At 36.8% G+C, this 19,293-nt stretch overlaps 5 protein-coding genes and 1 pseudogene across 5 annotated transcripts; 3 read left to right on the top strand and 3 right to left on the bottom strand.

Annotated features, from left to right (window-relative positions):
* Positions 1–5,315: 5,315 nt before the first annotated feature.
* LOC135801290 (zinc finger protein 582-like) lies at positions 5,316–6,962 on the top strand. Its single transcript, XM_065314717.1, has 4 exons — positions 5,316–5,846; positions 5,904–6,295; positions 6,355–6,501; positions 6,560–6,962. Exons 1-4 carry the CDS (start codon positions 5,676–5,678, stop codon positions 6,849–6,851), a joined length of 1,002 nt encoding a protein of 333 aa, XP_065170789.1. The 5' UTR covers positions 5,316–5,675; the 3' UTR covers positions 6,852–6,962.
* On the bottom strand, positions 6,913–8,665 carry LOC135801291 (gastrula zinc finger protein XlCGF52.1-like). The gene is made up of 3 exons (XM_065314718.1): positions 8,419–8,665; positions 7,756–8,344; positions 6,913–7,697 (listed from the first exon to the last, which is right to left on the bottom strand). The coding sequence occupies exons 1-3, from the start codon at positions 8,510–8,512 to the stop codon at positions 7,403–7,405; spliced, it is 978 nt and encodes a 325-aa protein (XP_065170790.1). The 5' UTR covers positions 8,513–8,665; the 3' UTR covers positions 6,913–7,402.
* A 194-nt stretch (positions 8,666–8,859) lies between these two features.
* Positions 8,860–10,840, top strand: Arp1 (Actin-related protein 1). Its single transcript, XM_065314715.1, has 4 exons — positions 8,860–9,059; positions 9,118–9,182; positions 9,248–10,121; positions 10,176–10,840. The coding sequence occupies exons 1-4, from the start codon at positions 9,012–9,014 to the stop codon at positions 10,317–10,319; spliced, it is 1,131 nt and encodes a 376-aa protein (XP_065170787.1). The 5' UTR covers positions 8,860–9,011; the 3' UTR covers positions 10,320–10,840.
* A 4-nt stretch (positions 10,841–10,844) lies between these two features.
* Bub3 (mitotic checkpoint protein Bub3) lies at positions 10,845–12,606 on the bottom strand. Its single transcript, XM_065314716.1, has 5 exons — positions 11,972–12,606; positions 11,381–11,907; positions 11,186–11,325; positions 11,005–11,119; positions 10,845–10,922 (listed from the first exon to the last, which is right to left on the bottom strand). The coding sequence occupies exons 1-5, from the start codon at positions 12,164–12,166 to the stop codon at positions 10,874–10,876; spliced, it is 1,026 nt and encodes a 341-aa protein (XP_065170788.1). The 5' UTR covers positions 12,167–12,606; the 3' UTR covers positions 10,845–10,873.
* A 287-nt stretch (positions 12,607–12,893) lies between these two features.
* On the top strand, positions 12,894–15,642 carry LOC135801287 (venom carboxylesterase-6-like; annotated as a pseudogene).
* On the bottom strand, positions 15,339–19,081 carry Sec8 (Secretory 8). Its single transcript, XM_065314714.1, is given in 13 exon segments — positions 15,339–15,617; positions 15,678–15,884; positions 15,945–16,094; positions 16,154–16,342; positions 16,412–16,652; positions 16,709–16,865; positions 16,868–16,928; positions 16,989–17,157; positions 17,230–17,427; positions 17,484–18,023; positions 18,085–18,441; positions 18,497–18,828; positions 18,909–19,081. Coding segments are annotated over 13 exon segments (2,826 nt in total). The 5' UTR covers positions 18,966–19,081; the 3' UTR covers positions 15,339–15,449.
* Between the last annotated feature and the right edge of the window lie 212 nt (positions 19,082–19,293).

Here is a 19,293-nt window from a genome sequence, read left to right as displayed (position 1 = left end):
ACATTCTGTACATTCTTTTCCACTGATGTCACGCAAAAACAAGGCGCAATTTGCTATTCTCCAGTGTTATCTTTTGTAATTTCGCAGCCGTTAGCGTAGCGCGGCTATGCAGGTCATAAACATGTTTTAAAATTATGTCATATGTCTTGTAACTATTGAACATACAAGTTATGAACTTATATTGTATTTAGTTTGTTAATAAAGAAATGTTAAAGGCAATGGCTGTGTCTTATGAGTTGTGCACCCCTTCCTTCATTCATTTCAGGTACAGGTCCCAACTTGTAAAGAATTTCTCAGTGTAGTAGTCGGCTCTGAGAGCTGCGACACCTAGAAACATCTCTACAAGTTCTTATAAGGAGTTCTCCCACACGGGGGATGATCCCCACTATAAAAATTGTTAAGGTATCCTGTATGATTTGTGTACTCCATCTTTTATTTCAGCTGCAGGTAAAAACTTGTAAGAATATTTTGAAGTGTCCTTTTTCTTGAGGCGACTTAAAAATTAGAAATATTTTTACAAGTTTTTAAAAGGATGTCCTTATAAGGAGTTCCCTCTCTCTGGGGATGATCCCCCACCATAAAAATTGTTGATATGCCTGAGTATTTCGGGGATGAAGCGCAGAGACGTCGTAGCTGTAGGATGGGCCGGGAGCAATGGACGCATCGAAGCAGTGGGCGATCGACCATACACTGTCTTATAACGACACGTGCCAAAAAATTTAAAAATTCTGTCACCCCTATTCTCTTTTCTTCCTGTACTCTCTTCTCTATTCTCTTCTCATCTTACTTCTCCTCCTATTCTCTCCTGCTGCTGCTACTCTCTCTACTTCTTCTTGCTCTTCCACCCATCTCTTCTACTTATTCCTATTATTGTTGATCCGTACTTTGCTCCTCTTCAACTTATTTCTAACATTTGAATCTATATTTTTGTGGTATGCAACCCACATTTCGTAAATTTCTTATTATTTAATAAAACTGCCTTCTACAACTGAGATTCGAACCATGAACCACGAATCTCTAGCATGCTAGCATATGCACATGCGAGCTGAGCCACCGAGCTCTCATATCAAGGGCTATTTGATTCAGGTATAAATGTTGTTGTTTTTGTCACTTTTTTAAAAACAACAACATTTATGTACCTGTAAGTCGCATTTCTAACACGTGCAATCAAATATGGCCTTTAAATCTAATTCTGAAAACGACAAAAAGGAAACATAGACAAATATACTAGCAAATCTAATATTAAAAGTATAGTTTATTGCAACTCATACAAACACAAGAGTACATGTTGAATTTTAAAATTATTTGTTAAAATTGAATTATTTTCAGAGTATTTACTTATTCAACGGTTACCTCGCTTTTCCTTAACGTCTGATAAATTTATTTCGTCCATGAATCATCTTCACTAATTGTTTAATTCATCGAATGTTAATATTCCACACGGGGACAAACAGTGTTTAGTTTTACAAATTAATATCATTAGGTAAATAAAACCACTGGGACCGACTTCTTAGACGACACAAGATATCCGACGGCCGACGGCAAAAATATGCGCACATTGAAAAACTACACAATTCTGGCTTCCACGCGCGATAATTTATTAACTGCACGCCGCACTAGTTCGTTAATTCTAAATGTTATCTTTGCTGATGGATTCTAATTCAACTACCAACTTAAAATCACAAGAAACGCGCAAACCACTTACGAAGATCGACTTGTATACAAAGCACGTGTGTACCGAACAACATCGCACGATCGACTAAACAAGGAAAAGATATAGCAGGCTACGTCAACAAAGGAGATATGAAAATGATACGAATTTAAATACTCACAATTGAATGCGGGCACGATTGTACACCGAGGTCACGTTCAACTCCTTGACATCTAAAAAACAAACACCAATCAGATGCGCTGTGAGTTCTTTAATTCATTTTTAATTCGTTAAATTAACTAAAACTTAATAGCACCTAAATATAAAGATAACAAAAATAAGATCTAATATGGCAACAATATATTACTTACTATGTAAATTTTCTAATCACAACAGTGTTCAACAAATGTTGTATCCACAAAAAATACAAACATTTCACGATAAAGGGGAAAAATTACCATTTTATGCAAATTTTCGCGGGCAACAATTAAATACCACCCGACGGAGAATTTAATTCCGCTTCCCTGAATTACTACTAGATCAACAAACACGAAAAACACAAATTAAAAAAGAGATAAAAATTATATTTGTATGCAAATTTTGCGGGACAGGACGAATTCCTGCAACAATTAAATATCACCCGACGGAGAATTTAATTCCGCATCTCTAAACGCCACGCTGAAGTTACTACACCGCCTAGATCGCGTGCAAACCCGAAAAAACACAAACATTTCACAAAAAGGGTTGAAAAATTACACTTATATGCAAATTTTTGCGGGTTGCAGGTCGAATTCCTGCAACAATTAAATATCACCCGACGGAGAATTTAATTCCGCATCTCTAGACGCCCCGCTGAAGTTACTACACCGCCTAGATCGCGTGCAAACCCGAAAAAACACAAACATTTCACAAAAAGGGTTGAAAAATTACACTTATATGCAAATTTTTGCAACAATTTTGAGAATTTAATACCGCATCTCTAGACGCCCCGCTGAAGTTTCTACACTGCCTAGATCGCGGGTTGCAGGTCGAATTTTCCGGGTTTCATGCAACAATTAAATATCACCCGACGGAGAATTTAATTCCGCATCTCTAGACGCCCCGCTGAAGTTACTACGCCGCCTAGATCGCGTGCAAACCCGAAAAAACACAAACATTTCACGAAAAGGGTTGAAAAATTATATGCAAATTTTCGCGGGTTGCAGGTCGAATTCCTGCAACAATTAAATACCACCCGACGGAGAATTTAATTCCGCATCTCTAGACGCCCCGCTGAAGTTACTACTCCGCCTAGATCGCGTGCAAACCCGAAAAAACACAAACATTTCACGAAAAAGGGTTGAAAAATTACACTTATATGCAAATTTTTGCGGGTTGCAGGTCGAATTCCTGCAACAATTAAATATCACCCGACGAAGAATTTAATTCCGCATCTCTAGACGCCCCGCTGAAGTTACTACACCACCTAGATCGCGTGCAAACCCGAAAAACACAAACATTTCACGAAAAGGGTTGAAAAATTACACTTATATGCAAATTTTCGCGGGTTGCAGGTCGAATTCCTGCAACAATTAAATACCACCCGACGGAGAATTTAATTCCGCATCTCTAGACGCCCGCTGAAGTTACTACGCCGCCTAGATCGCGTGCAAACCCGAAAAAACACAAACATTTCACGAAAAAGGGTTAAAAATTACACTTATATGCAAATTTTCGCGGGTTGCAGGTCGAATTCCTGCAACAATTAAATATCACCCGACGAAGAATTTAATTCCGCATCTCTAGACGCCCCGCTGAAGTTACTACACCGCCTAGATCGCGTGCAAACCCGAAAAAACACAAACATTTCACGAAAAAGGGTTAAAAAATTACACTTATATGCAAATTTTCGCGGGTTGCATGTCGAATTCCTGCAACAATTAAATACCACCCGACGAAGAATTTAATTCCGCATCTCCAGACGCCCCGCTGAAGTAACTACGCCGCTCAGATCGCGTGCAAACCCGAAAAAACACAAACATTTTACGAAAAAGGGTTAAAAAATTACACTTATATGCAAATTTTCGCGGGTTGCATGTCGAATTCCTGCAACAATTAAATATCATCCGACGGCAAATTTAACTCCGCATCTCTAGACGCCCCGCTAAAGTTACTACACTGCCTAGATCGCGTGCAAACCCTAAAAAACACAAATATTTCACGAAAAATGATTGAACAATTACACTTAGGTATATGCAAATTTTTACGGGTTGCAGGTCGAATTCCTGCAACAATTAAATATTACCCGACGGAGAATTTAATTCCGCATCTCTAGACGCCCCGCTGAAGTTATTTCAATTCCTAGATCGCGTGCAAACCCGAAAAAACAGAAACATTTCACGAAAAAAGATTGAAAAATGACATTTATATACAAATTCCTGCAACAAACATCTGCCACCCAACGAAGAATTTAATTCCGCATCTCTAGACGTCGCGCTAAAGTTAATGAGCTGCCAAGATCGCGTGCAAACTCAAAAAAATACAAACATTTCACGATAAAGGGTGATAAAATCACAATTTTATGCAATTTCGCGGGTTACAAGTCGAATTCTGCAACAAACAAATACCAACCGACCCAGATGCGCGGAATTTAATGAACCGCTAAGAACGCGTGCAAACCCTAAAAGAACTAATAAAGCAATAAAGGGTGAAAAAATCACAATTAAAAAGTTAAATGAAAGTAAACTTTTATTTGATGCTACTTACTCCTTTGTTCTTCTATCAATAAAGGACTAAGGCGCACAAACAAGTTTCCGCAAATTGAATGTAGAATTGTTGATACGCATTTCTTTACTATTCCACGCAGAAATTCCAAATGTACTCACTTGTATTCACGTCAAACACATAAATTTTATTTCATTTTTCTTCAGTAAGTATCCATAGTCACCGGAACATATCCGGCGGACGCCACGCGCGCTCCGCACAGAATCACTCAAATCATTCGTTGTGCGCTGCAGTGGGCTGATACTACTAAATCCCCCTGATCGTCAATTGATTTAAGTAATGCTACAAAATATCAAGAATCGCGAGAAAATGTCATCACGTTTTATTAATGAACAAAACACGTGCGCACTCGCAACAGCGTTCAACCGACTAAGCCGAACTAAGCAAGACAGATTGATAACAGACCCGCAGTTGGAGGGGCATTGTTATATGCATACGACAGAAATGCAATTACAAATATGTTGCAAGTTATTGTTAAACATAAAAGTTGTGTATAAAAGCGACGCATCGCAACTCAGTGCACAAAAAAACAAACACAAAAATTAAGTATGAATTTAAACCAAATCGATGGAAGCGTCATCGGACCGTGCGATTTGGGTATGGCGGAACAAAACATTAAAGATAAACAGCGTCACGAAGTATAGATACACTTCTATACTTCGTGGCCAGCGTCATCAAGTTTTAAAACTTTGAAATTACCCAGAAATCTGCATTACGTCTGGTAATTTTAACATTTAATTCACTTTCCATTAAATTATTTACGAAAATTATAAACAAATTCAATACTTACAATCTGATGAAAAAATCGTTGTCCTAGGACATTTCGTTCGCCCGTTAGACACCAAAAACTAGCAAAAATCAGTACATCGAAGCACAAAAATTATCTTTTTCCAGATTTCCCGTGTGCCAATCACATAGATTATAAATGTAAATGATATACAAATTCAATACTTACAATCTGATAAAAGAATCGTTGTCCTAGGACATTTCGTTCGCCCGTTAGACACCTAAAACTACCAAAAATCAGTACATCGAAGCACAAAAATTCCCTTCTTTGCAGGTTTCCCGTGTGTTAATCATACCAATTAAAATTTTCAAAATGGCCGAAATTTCGGTTTCGGTTTCTGTTTCGGCTGTGAAACCAGTTTCGGTCGGACTCTACTTACTAGTATTATAAAGTGGCAGAAATTAAATTGCTTTATATAACCTAAGTTCAAATTGGAACAAGCTTGGACTCGCTTGGTTAATTTATAAAGTAAACATGGATCTTCACATAGTTGACCCTAAAAACCTTTATTTTCGCTATGATTGCAACAAACTCTGTGCAATTTGCCTCAAGAAAATCAACAAAACAACCACCTGTTCTATAAGTGCAATGATCCCATCAAAAAGACCTACTGAAGCATACAAAGTACTAGAATCTATTTCAAAAGTAAGTATTCACGTATATTACTTCACATATATTTCTCCTAATTCCCAACAAATTTAGTTTAAGTATTATAAAGATGGTCCACAGTATCTCTGCACTACTTGTTTCAACAATGCTGCATCAGCCTACACATTCCAACAGATTTGCAACAGATCACAAATGTACTATGAAAATTTCATGGCTCACCAAAGGCTTCTATCAGAACAGATTAAAAATACAGAGGAAACAGTATCACATTCAGAAACAACTCAAATAGAGCAACAACAACAACAACATGCAGAGGAAAACAAAACAGAAGAACCCACAGTTGATAGGGGTTTAACACTACCCAGAAAAATGACTGTTTGCAAAGTGTGCAATAAACAATACAGAGTTGATAATATTAAGAAACACATGCGCATTCACACAGGTGAACGGCCTTACAAATGCAATTTATGCGAACGGAGTTTCTCGTAAGATTATGATATAAAACTCACCAAAAACACTACTTATGGATTTGATTTTATTTCAGACAATGGCATACATTGAAGAGACACATTGACTTGCACAATAACAAACGCGATTTTATATGCAACTTCTGTGGCAAAGCATTTTTAACAAAAATTGGTTTAGATGTGCATGAGAGGATACACACCGGCGAACGACCATATGAATGCAAGTATGTTAATGATAAATGCATTAAAAAACGTTTTTAATACTCAAAATAAAATTTGTAGAATCTGTGGAAAGACCTTCATAGGTTCTGGTGGTGTAGCTAAACACATGGTGGTACATACAGGTGAAAAAGCGTTCACATGTGAATACTGCGCGAAAAGTTTCAACCGTCGGAGTACTCTACGTGTGCATATAAAAATCCACACTGGAGAAAAACCTCACGTGTGTGAATTATGCGGCAAAGGGTTTATTCAAGCCCATTGTTTAAGAAGTCACTTACAAAATCATTCTACTGATGGATTACAGCAACAACCTGTGTTAGAAGATCCACTACAGGTTGTAGGACATTCATAAAAATCAATATATCTTCCAAAACATGTAAATAATAACTGGCGATATTTTATACTCATAGTAATTGCTTAAATTAATATTTTATTAAATCACCAGCTTGAATATTCAAGTAAATTCCGAGGGGTCACATGATTTAATTATTTTGACGTGATAACGTCTTTAAAATCGTTTTAGTCGGGTGACATGTTCAGAAACTTGTGTCACGAGGCCGATCGCTATAACGAGAGAGAGACGGACCGATCTCCCGTCTCATCTCGAGCGCTGCCAGTCATTCCGTGAAACTTGTCACGCGGAATCCACACGAGCGGAGGCAGGCATAGCGTTCGAGTGAGTGGACCGATCTTCCGTCTCTCTCACTCTAGCGGCATACAAACGAATGGAGATTTTCTCGTGCGGTTAAGTTTTCGTTGAATGTTTAACAGTGAAACAAAATGTGAAGTGCAAGTGAAGTGTTACAACAATTGCAACAAAAAAACTTATATCACCAATAAGACGTTATTACGTAAACATCTCGATCGTAAACCTACTTTACAAACAACCATTCTGTTTTTAATTCAATCTACTTCTTCATTTTTGTCCACACATTTAGAATCTTTTGTTTTCTTCTTCGGTTCTCCCTTACACCAGCGCAAAACATGCGTGTGCAAATTAACAGCCCGCCCGAACTTGAATCCGCACGCCGGGCATTCAAACTTACGCTCTTTTGTGTGTTTCACCATGTGTATATCCAGATTACTCCGGCTGATACATGCATGTTGACAAATGGAACAAACGAAACGCTTGTCGTTATTGTGTATTTTCATGTGGATAGTATAGCCATGAGAAAATCCGAACTTTTTACCGCAAAACCTGAAAAATATTCATTCAATAAACATTTTTAATCAGTTTTTATAAATCGGTTATTTACTCGCAGCAATATGGCTTCTCTCCGGTATGTATCCTGACATGTTCCTTTAAATACGTTTTCCGTTTGAATCCTTTATTGCACGTTGGGCATACGAATGGCCGCACATCCGTGTGCGTCTGTTCATGCTCGCGCAACAAACACGCTTTTCTAAACTGCCGTCCACATGTGGCACAAACGAATGGTTTCTCACCGGTGTGTATACGCATATGTCCCGGTAAAGCCTGTGCGCACACCGTTACCTTGCAGACTTCACATTCCACCCGCTTACTTTTTGGTTTATTCTCCGTGTGCGTTTGCATGTGCAATTTTATGTATGACTTTGTATATTTTCCATTACAAGTCGGGCATTCTAGAAGTTGGTGCTTGCGAAAACGATAAGCACCGCGTTTGTGAACAACAATTTCGTTGGTTAATCTTGGAGCATCCGCAGCGTTATCTTCCTTATTGCTATTTGTTTCAACTGAAGTATCACATTCACTTAAAGGATCCAAAAATGATGCTTTTATATTATTAATTGAGTTAATCGTGTTTGTAAATGTATTGTTATAATTATAATCAATGCGCTCGATTTCGTCTTTAATTGTTACATCTGGAAATAATATTTCAATGTTAATTTTAGTTTTATTCTATCAGACCGTGATTCCCTATTTGATCCTCATTTACCTGAAACGTCAATAGAGTCCACAGACTCTTCTTTTAGCTGTAGTAATGTAACCATTGGAACTTCATCTAAATGAACATCCGTGGAACAACTCATGACTTATATTTTATAGTATATACTGATTGTATTAATTAAATCATTTAAAACTAAAAAGTAAACGCGATTTTGTTCAGTAAATCTTGAAATTCGACCGACAACAAAATTTTGAGGTTGATAAACGCACCAACTGCGCAAGCGCACTGCAGGAAGTCTTTAGTTGATCCTTATTGTTACTTTTAATTTGTTTTTAAACAAATATATTATATTAAGTCATAAATTATGTATATACAAAAATGTATTTAAATATTTATATCATATTTATAGCGAAACTTTTAAAAAGAATAAAGCTGTGTTGCCAGCAGCGCAAAACTTAACCATGACAGTCGATCTACCGTCAAACTCCCTTTCCTTTCTACTTTGTACAATTTCGTGGTGCTTCGTCTCTCATCAAGTGCAAGGTGCCGTTCCGTAGACTATCCGTATAGGCGTGTGGTGATTCATTTAACAATCGCACACATTTATTTATTTATCGTAACCATAAGTAAGCTAGGCGACAATGGAGAATTATGATGTTACATTCAATCAACCGGTTGTAATAGATAATGTAAGTCACCGCCAACTGCGATTCTTGCGTTCGACTTGCACACTTTCGCTTGTTGCAGGGATCCGGAATTATCAAAGCTGGTTTCGCCGGGGATCAAATACCGAAAAGTCGCTTTAGCAACTAGTAAGTAATCACGAGTTATTTCACCATCACATATTAAATATTTACTGGTTTGTTTAATTTGTTAGTATTGGAAGACCAAAGCACCCTAGGGTGATGGCTGGTGGGTTGGAAGGCGACACATTCATCGGCCGCAACGTGGATGAGCATAGAGGCATCATGTCCATCAAGTATCCAATGGAGCATGGCATTGTAACAGACTGGAATGACATGGAGAAAATCTGGGCGTTTGTTTATAGTAAAGATGAACTATCAACATTCTATGAAGAGCATCCTGTGCTGCTAACTGAAGCGCCGCTAAATCCACGACCGAATCGTGAAAAAAGCGCGGAGATCTTCTTCGAAAGTTTCAATGTGCCTGCACTTTTCATTTCAATGCAAGCTGTACTTAGTTTATACTCCACTGGTCGTACTACAGGATTAGTATTAGATTCAGGGGATGGTGTGACACATGCAGTGCCTATTTATGAAGGATTTGCAATGCCGCATAGCATTCGGCGGATTGACGTAGCCGGCAGAGATGTTTCCAGATACCTCAGATTGTTGCTGAGAAAAGAAGGCATTAATCTGCGGACAACTGCCGAATTCGAAACGGTGCGCACAATTAAGGAGCGGTCGTGTTATTTGGCGAACAATCCGCTGAAAGAAGAAACATTAGATACGCAGCACATTAATTATCTACTGCCCGATGGTAATACGATTCAAATAGGACCGGCGGCTTTCCGGGCGCCTGAGGTTCTATTCCGGCCGGATTTGATTGGTGAAGAGTACGAAGGCATTCACGAAGTTTTAGTTTATTCCATTATGAAGTCGGATTTGGATTTGCGCAAAGTTCTGTTCAAGAATATCGTTTTATCCGGTGGTTCGACGCTGTTCAAGGGCTTCGGTGATAGACTCTTGTCGGAAATAAAAAAGATTTCACCGAAAGATGTGCAGTTGAAGGTATAAAACATTTTAAAATTATTATTATTTGAAATCAACACAGTTTTCGTTTAGATTTCTGCCCCGCAAGAAAGATTATATTCCACCTGGATCGGCGGTTCGATCCTGGCCGCCCTGGACACCTTCAAAAAGATGTGGGTATCCAAGAAAGAATACGACGAGGAGGGTCAACGCGCTATCCATAGGAAAACGTTCTAACCCCGCTCTGCAACCCGCCGACGCGTGTGTTTTATTATTCTAAATAATGTAAATGTAAATATACTCGCGCAGCTACGTCTTTTCCCGGTGAAAAACAAGCTTGAAAAGCATACGAAACTTAACAAGTCAATGTTTCCGCATAGATATATCAACAATATCACAAAAAACAAAAGAAAAGAAAATACGTGGCGATCATGCGCCATTTACATGCAAACATCAGAATTATATTATTTATGTTAATGTTTTACGCGGGACGTTTGTCGCAGCCTGCAAGAGTCGTGCTCACCAATTGTTTTAAATTAATTATTTTTATATTAATTAGATTACTGCCGCAAGTAACGCTTCTATTTATATATCAGCTTTTTCTATTTCAACAACTAAAACTAGCACAATTTTGTTTTCAATGTGGGAAATATTCGATATGACACGCGGCTTGCAAATAACATAAACTATGTAAATTTACTTTGCGAATCCCAGTTTATAATATTAATTTTGTAATAAATGAAGAAATAAGAACGAAATCAATCAACTTCTCATGTCTATAATCAGTTCAGTTAACGTTCGTTTGCGGGCCAAGGTGGGACAGGAGGAAGGTTATAAGTTCTGTTAAAAATTATGAGTGGATGCGTTAATGAAGATATAAAAAAATATATAAAGATAGGAGAGATGGAATTATGAGCTATACTTAGGTTTGGTTTCCTGGTCCGACACGGTACGAATGTAGATAGCATCCTCCGGTTTCAACTCAGGCGGATTGTCTTCTTCCAGAAAGTATGAACATGCAATTGCTAACGTTGAACCTTTAAAATTAAAAACAAGAAAATTATTTATCGAAATATTTGAATTTTTAGATTTTTAGACGCTACCATTGTGGCTGAAACTTAGAGATGTAATCGATGTGTCATATTGATGGAATTGACACAATCGTTTCTTATTGAAACCATCCCAGACGTTTACGAAACCATCAGACCCACCAGTCGCAAATGTGTGATGAGTTGGATGAAAACTATAAATGAAGAGTTATTTAAAAATGAATACATTTCTAGTGTTTAAGTTAATACCTGATGGCATTAACTGGATAAATCTTCTCAACGCCATCAATCTTGGTCCGATGACACTTAAAAGCGTATTTTTTCTTTTGTATCTCTGGACTTGCGTCCAAATATTCAACGGCGACACGTCCTTCGATACTACTCAGCGCGAAACCTTGTTTATTCGGAAAGCAACGAATCATTCTCGTCTGGTATTTGAGATTGGATTCGCGGCGTTGTAGTGTGTACGCCATATTTCGTAAATCCCAGACGAGGATTTTACGCCCGCTGGTTCCAACGACCATTTTTTCACCGCACACGCTCATTGTATACACCTTATCGCCCTGGTTGTAGGACCCGCTGCAGTTGTGTGAGCGTGGATCCCATATCTTCAGATTGTGATCCCAGCTACCGGTGACTATGCAGTTGACATCTGGGCAGTATTCAACGCATCGGATCGCATCAGAATGTGCACCGACGGTGTTTTCAGCAGCCGCATTGAAATCGAAGGTTTTTAGTGTGTTGTCTAAACCGCCACTGTATGCATGTACTGCGTCCTAAAAAATAAGTTAATAAATTTTAAAATATTTTATTTTTTTTGTATTTAATAATATTACTTACAGTGAAACAGCAATCTAAGACGGGAAATTCATGCCGGTACTTGTGCCTTAAACTATTTGCCTGCACGTCGTAGAGCCGGACGCTGGTATCCCATGAACTCACTAATAAGAACTGATTTGTATTGGGGCCAAATTTGACTGAAGAAATGGCATCATCTGGAGCTGAATTCAGTTTGTATTCTGCTTGTGATTTCATGATCGCCGTTTTGCCGTTGTAATAGTAACGAAATTAAGAGTTATAAATTAAAGAGCGTGTCTTGAAATAATTGTTGTTAGTTTCTTTTCCTCCGCTTATTAATATGTCTTAATATTTTGTCCCATCCATAATATCATTAGCTTCACTGGGTTAGTTGTTATTACATAGGTTATGTTCGAAATTAACGACTGAGAAATACTGAACAAAAGTTTTAAGTTAGATTACGCGTTTAATTCGTTAGGCAGAATGTCTAAACGTTGAATGCTATTGCTATTTTAGGCACTGAGAGGTATTTGATTAATTCACGTTCACTTTGCACGTTATAAACACAAAAAATGTGTTAAAAAACTGTTTGGTAATTTTTTGCCAAGCGCCTAACATACTGCAACCAAAAATGCACTATACACATTTTTGAAATAAATTTCTAGGTAAATATGTTGTGATTATTTACTTTTCGACGTGAATATTGCCAAAAATGTCAATGATTTTCATGCTATTTATATTAATAAATAATAAACAATACTTTCTACTAGTTATTAATTTGTTCTGTAGATGATTTGTTACTTTTACCAGGCTTCATTATCATTATTTATGTATTTATATAACTGTTAAATTATTACACCCGAAAGCCATTAATACTTTTATCTCATCAACTCATATTTACACCTAATCTGGTAACATCATAACAATTCTTATCACATTTGGTTAACTAATGTTTCGGTGTCTATCAGCTCATAATGAAAGTATACCTCGTTCAGCGCACAGTTAAGTAGTAACAAAGTTCCGATTCGACCGAGCGCACGTTTCGAACCGCTCGACCCAATTTCTCCAGTTTTAAGACAATTTACCATCAAAACTGAGTCATTTCTGCGCGTTTCAGTGCTACAAATATATAAACAGACTAATAATGTATAAAACATTATTTTTCATAGTTACAGCAATAAGTAAGTGAAGAAAAATTAATATTTTGTGCTAAAATAAAAATTAAAACAAACATTTCTTGTAGTTTTCGGTGATATCAATGCTGCCGGTGTTGATCCCGAAGTGACTTTGTCCACTGGTAAGGTTCAAGGCTACACGAAACAATCACCAGGCGGCCGAGTTTATTATGCGTTCGAAGGAATACCGTATGCGCGTCCACCGGTTGGCAAACACCGATTTGAAGTACGAGTAAACACTTTTATAACATAAATATTTACCGAAGTATGCTGAAAATGCATGAAAAATAATATATTTTTATTACAGGAACCGAAACCGATGAAACCATGGTTTGGCGTTTGGCAAGCAAAAACGTTATCCACTTGTTTACAGTATTATCACTACACTGAACCAGGGCAAGATTATGTGCGAGGTAATCAACACTTCAAAAACATTAATTAATTTAATTGATGTGTTTGTTTAATTAATTTAATTACATAATTTTGTTTCTTGTTTTATTATTTAGGTGATGAAGATTGTCTTCATGTAAATGTCTACACACCTGATTTGAAACCGACAGGAACATTAAAAGATGTCATTGTTTATATTCACGGCGGTGCTTTTATGTTCAACAGCGGTGGCACATACGGAGAGAAATATCTTGTTGATAAGAATATTGTTTATGTATCTCTCAACTACAGATTGGGGCCGTTAGGTAAAATTACTGCAACTTAAATTACATTCTTCTACTTTTAAGACTAATAATCTTTATAAATTAGGTTTTTGAGTACTGAAAGTCGCTACTTGCCCGGAAACATGGGAATTAAAGATCAAAAGTTAGCGTTGCGATGGATCAAAGAAAATATTCGGAATTTCGGAGGAAATCCGGATAGTATAACATTAACAGGAATGTCTGCAGGTGGCGTTAGTGTGCATGTTCATACATTATCGTCGAATCCTAGTAAGTTTTACATATTTTTAATCTAGTTTTTTAGGTATATAATTAAATTGCTGTAAATTTTGTTTCTAGATGTTCAATTGTTTAACAGGGCAATCGCTCAAAGTGGTTCAGCGTTAAATCCATGGGCATTAATGGAAAAAGCACGCGAGAAAACAGTGAAACTCAGTGAACTCTTAGGATGCCCTGGGTACGATACAAAAGAAATGATTAAATGTTTAAAATATCGTCCAGGGCGACAAATTGTAGCGGCTGTTAAACATTTCCAGGTAATAGGCTTATCCAGCCTATCTGCAATCGGTTAAAATGATTTTTTAATTTAATATCTGCAGCCATGGTTATACAACCCCTTCTCACCCTTCAGTCTTGTCATAGATAAATGGTCTGATGAACCAGTCCTACCAGAACACCCCTACCAATTATTAAAAACCAAACAAGTCCAGAATATACCAATCATTTTCAGTAATGTACAAGCCGAGGGACTTTACCCCGGCGCAGAATTCGCTTTTGAAGAAAAACTGGCGGAAATCGATGATCGCTTCGAATATTTAGTTCCTTTTATCTTGGATTATAACAATACAGTGGCTCCAAAAGATATTTCATCAGTAACACAGAAAATCCGAGAGTTTTATTTCAAGGATCACAAAGTCAATATGGCGTCCTATAAGCAATTAATTCAAATGTTAACAGATCGTATATTTTTGGTGGATAATGAACGCGCTGCGCGTTTGCACGCCGCGGCAAACTCAGAAGAGACTTATTTCTATTATTATTCTTATCAAAGCGCAAATAGTAAACAAAATCAACGAACTAAGAGTAAAATTTCTTATGGTAAGTAATTTACTCATAAAAATAAACAGTTTATATGTAAAATTTAATATAGGCACTTCTCATGGCGACGACACCATTATGGTCCTGTCCACGGATATTGACATAACCTCAACGGAGAGTGACAAAGCCATGAGTCAATTATTACAGGGAATGTGGACTTCTTTTGCCCAATCCAGGTATATTTTTGTTACTAATTTGTTTGAATCATATTAGTTTAAAAATATTTACGATATTTATTTACGAGTAGCACACCAAAAGTTGGGGATTTCACGTGGGAGACACTCTCACAAGATACTCAGGAACCTTTCAAATATTTACACATCAAATCACCGAGTGATGTGCTAATGGAAAGCGTCGAATATATCGGAAATCGCAAAAACTTCTGGGATACTTTACCGATAAATGAAAATCAAAACATCAAAGTCGTTAGAGACGAACTTTGATACAATAACACACAAATTCAAGTAAATTTAAACTTTTTTCTTTGTTATAAAACAATAAATATCGTTTTCTATACTTTAAACTTGATATACATGTACGATTTCTAATTTTTAATTATTTGAAGCACTTTACCTTCTAGACCGTGACACCCACTTCGCCGAGAATATCAGAAAGGCGTTCCAAGTGAGCTGTGACCGCGTAAGCGGATTGCCCTTTTTGACTACGATGCAATAATTGAAAGGCGTTCATATATTCCAACTCGGAAAATTCTGGGCCTTTTTCCATGATTCCGTTGAGAATTTCCTAAATAAAAATACTTATTTAGTTATCTAATATTTTAAACAATAGAAATAATGTTTTTACCTCGGGTGTAAGGAAGAATAACTCAAAATAATGCCTCGCATGATCCAAAGCAACTTCCCTTGTCATTGTAATATTAGTTAGGGTTTGCTGCAAGGCGAAAACATTGCGACACATCCGTTGAATACCCGCCTCATCAATAATCTGCATGTATTGCGATGAACTGATCAAGATTTTCGCTATCAAGTGCCCCAAACCTTCAAAAATATACTAAAACAGATTTAATTATTAGTTTTCGGCTATTTCTGCATGTAATTACACTGTAATTACTTTGCATTTGCGTGGATGTAGACTCGAAGTCATCGCTTCATCAACATTTGCAAGCACACGACTTAACTCCAACACTTTCGGATCAGGCTCGTGTGTTTCCTTGTTGTATTCGCTCGGTGCTAACAAATAATGGAAGCACTGCACACGCACCTAAATAAAATACAATATTATAATACATAAAGGTAATAATATAAATAAATGATGTATACTTCTAAATGTAGTAGCAACAAACAAGTGTTGGCCAATTCATCAAAATCTTGTGCTACACTTGTTAATTGTTGTAAAGTTGTTGAAGAAATTGGGGCTGTCGTGGCATCTCCAGTGCCACCTGCCGGTGAAAGTGTCGGATCTTGACGGAATTCACTAGCAAATTGTAACATTTGCACCGAAAACCATTCCTAAACCGTTAAATTAAAGACAAAAATAATAAAATAACAAATATTACAAGTTAAGACTGAGTTACACACCATACTTTCTTGAAGTTGCGCGAGTTCTTTCAAAAGCGCCATGTCAGAAAGTATCTCACTGGCGCTGACGCCATCTTCGCTTAAATTACTAGCCAACATTTCCGCCTCGCGTCGATTTCTCTGGCGCACTTCTTCAGGGGATTCTTCTTCTAAAGTATGCTCGCGGCGTACTGTACGTCTGCGTGCATTACGCGCTTGGAATTCTTGCATTGTTTTCAAATTCTGCCAATTTGGCAACGACCTGTGTACAAAAACAAAATGGTTGCCTTGTCTATAAAGATCTCACTTTAAACTTACTTCAAAAATCGACTAATATCATCGTCTTTAAGCCATGTGGCACTTAAAATCCGTCTATCTTCTGAATGCGGTTGAACAATACCGCAATAAGCAGCATTACATGTCTCGCGATAATCTTTTAGCGCATTACAAGCATATTTTACAATATCTTCGCCGCAAAAGGCAACGCGGCGAGAACTTTCCGCCAATCGCGGATAAACTTCTCAACATTAACAGCACTCTGAAAGAATTACATTTAAAAAACATACAAAGTTATATAAGACAAAAACATCCAACATACAATCAACAATGGTTTATAATCTGTAGTTGCATCCAACAAAACCGTCGATTTCCATGCGTCCGATGCTCGAACAGACGATTCAATTCGTTGTAAAGTGTCAATATGTCTACGCGTTAAAAACTTATCCTTTACATAATCAGATAAGAACTTGTGTAAGCCGCATTGGGCACTAAAATACAAAAAATGCAAGTCACAATAAGCAATAAGGGTTGCATACATTTAGGAGTATTTTTATACAAACCCTTGTTGCATTTCCAAAATGTGCTCGATATCTTCAACAAAGCACATAAACGGGATAAAAATATACATTATATTGTTATGATCCGGTGGGCAGATTAAAATTTTATCTCTACGCTTTGATGCTTCACTTGTTTCCTTGTAATCATTTTTAATTAAAGCGCTTGAAGATCCATCAAATTTAAACATAGCTTTTTTCTTTCTAAAAAAAATATCACTTACATTAGTACTAATTTATAACAATTTCATTTATCATACCCTTGTTGTTTACGTCTTGAAAAATACGCCGAAATGTCATTCGGATTGGTAAAACTATCATTCAACATCTGCGTTTCGCTGTTAATGTTCTGCACATCTAGATAATCATTCAACAATTGTTGCAGAACAACCTGTACTTGATGCCAAAACACTTTGATGTCATACAGATTAACGTCGACTTTGTGCGCGCGACAGGCTTTTGTAAAATGCGACAAAACCGTCGAATGTGCCTGTCCAATTTGTTTAAACTGCTCGAAAAGTGTCTGCACCAAATCAACCAGTGATAATTGTCTGGTTTGCTTGGTAACCTCCGCGCTTTGTTGCAATTGTGCAACGTCCATAATATGATAGGATGTGCGTTGAATAATTTGCGTTAATTCATTGTGCATTTCTTGCCGGATTTCTTGCAAAGCAAAAGGGATTTTCTCCAGTAACGCGAGGCTTTTAACTAATACAGAAGTAAAATGTACACTGTCTGATTCAGGATCAGATGTGTTCAAATCCTCGGAGACTTCAAATTCATTATCTGTCCGTGAAAATCTATTAAAAAAATAAAAAAAGTAAAAACACATTTTTTAATTTACAATAATAAAAAACTCACTTTGTTTCCATTAAATTCTTTCGCACATTACTTTTTTGTCTTGCAGATAATCTCATCTCTAAACTTCTCTGCAATGGTGAATTCATAAATCCTTCTCGATTACTCCCCTGCCTTCTGATGGTCAAAACTTGTTGACTTGGTCTGACATACAAGTGCTGCTTCAATTCATGCATTAACTTAAGATGCAACTGTTCTTTCTTTTGCTCTAATTCTTGACTTAACTCCTTGATAGCATCCACACCAACCAATGATCCTTTTCCTAAACCCACTGCTTCCACAAGAAGTTCAGTTGCATGCAGATATTGCTTTTGATTCAAATGTACATTCAATGTTTTGGGTACTTCTGTCATTTTTTCACTATTAACATTAATATTTTTATGATATTTAAAATTAAATTAATATAATAACTTACATTTCTTCTAATAATTGTATCATATGTTTATATTCCAAACCCTCAAGCCATAATTTCTTCAAATCATCCTTCTTGCAGTGTAATAAACTTTTGCAAGCCTTTAAATTCTCCTTCACCTTCCGGATTCTTGCCTGTGCTTGAGTGACCTGCTCTGATAAGCCTCCAAACAACTGCACAACTTGTGTCAAGTCACCTTCGTGTTTCAACACCAATTCATTCAGTTTTTTATCACTGATTTTGTATTCAGCCTCAAGTTTACTCTTTTCACGGTCGCGTTCTTCAATCGAATCGCTTTTGTAAAGCGTGTCGATGAACGACATCAATACTGAACTCTATATTATGATAATTATTTAATTACAAGATACAAATCTAGTCATCTTTAGGTTAAAATAGGTAGAAAATGTAAACTCACGGTTTCTTTGGATGTTTTTACACCCCTGGGTGGTTTTATAGGTGGTGAATGATCCATTTTATTGCACAGTGTTTTATTTTATAATAATTACTTTTAAATATGTAGTTTGATAAGTTTAAGTAACACAGTAAACTCCCATTCTTGTAATCAACAATTGTCACTCACGAAAACATCGTAGCAGACACATAGAATACAAATTCATATCATGAATGACTACTAGATGGCGCAACAATGCACTTTTCACGAGAAATAAACAAGTTATGCAGAACATGATTTCTACAACATTTCGTAAATATTTTGACTTTTTTATGTAGCAATCTGTCCCTGGCAATGATACGTACGTTTTATATACTATCAGTCAGATTATAAAGTTTAGAAATACACC

Source organism: Atheta coriaria, unplaced genomic scaffold (genome assembly GCF_025399875.1).
Source record: "Atheta coriaria isolate IRGN ID8LTWV9N9 unplaced genomic scaffold, Caltech_Dcor_3.1 hic_scaffold_10_pilon, whole genome shotgun sequence".
NCBI classification, from domain to species: Eukaryota; Metazoa; Arthropoda; class Insecta; order Coleoptera; family Staphylinidae; genus Dalotia; species Dalotia coriaria.
Note: the sequence above shows the minus strand (reverse complement) of the source record. Positions and strands in the feature narration are given on the sequence as shown.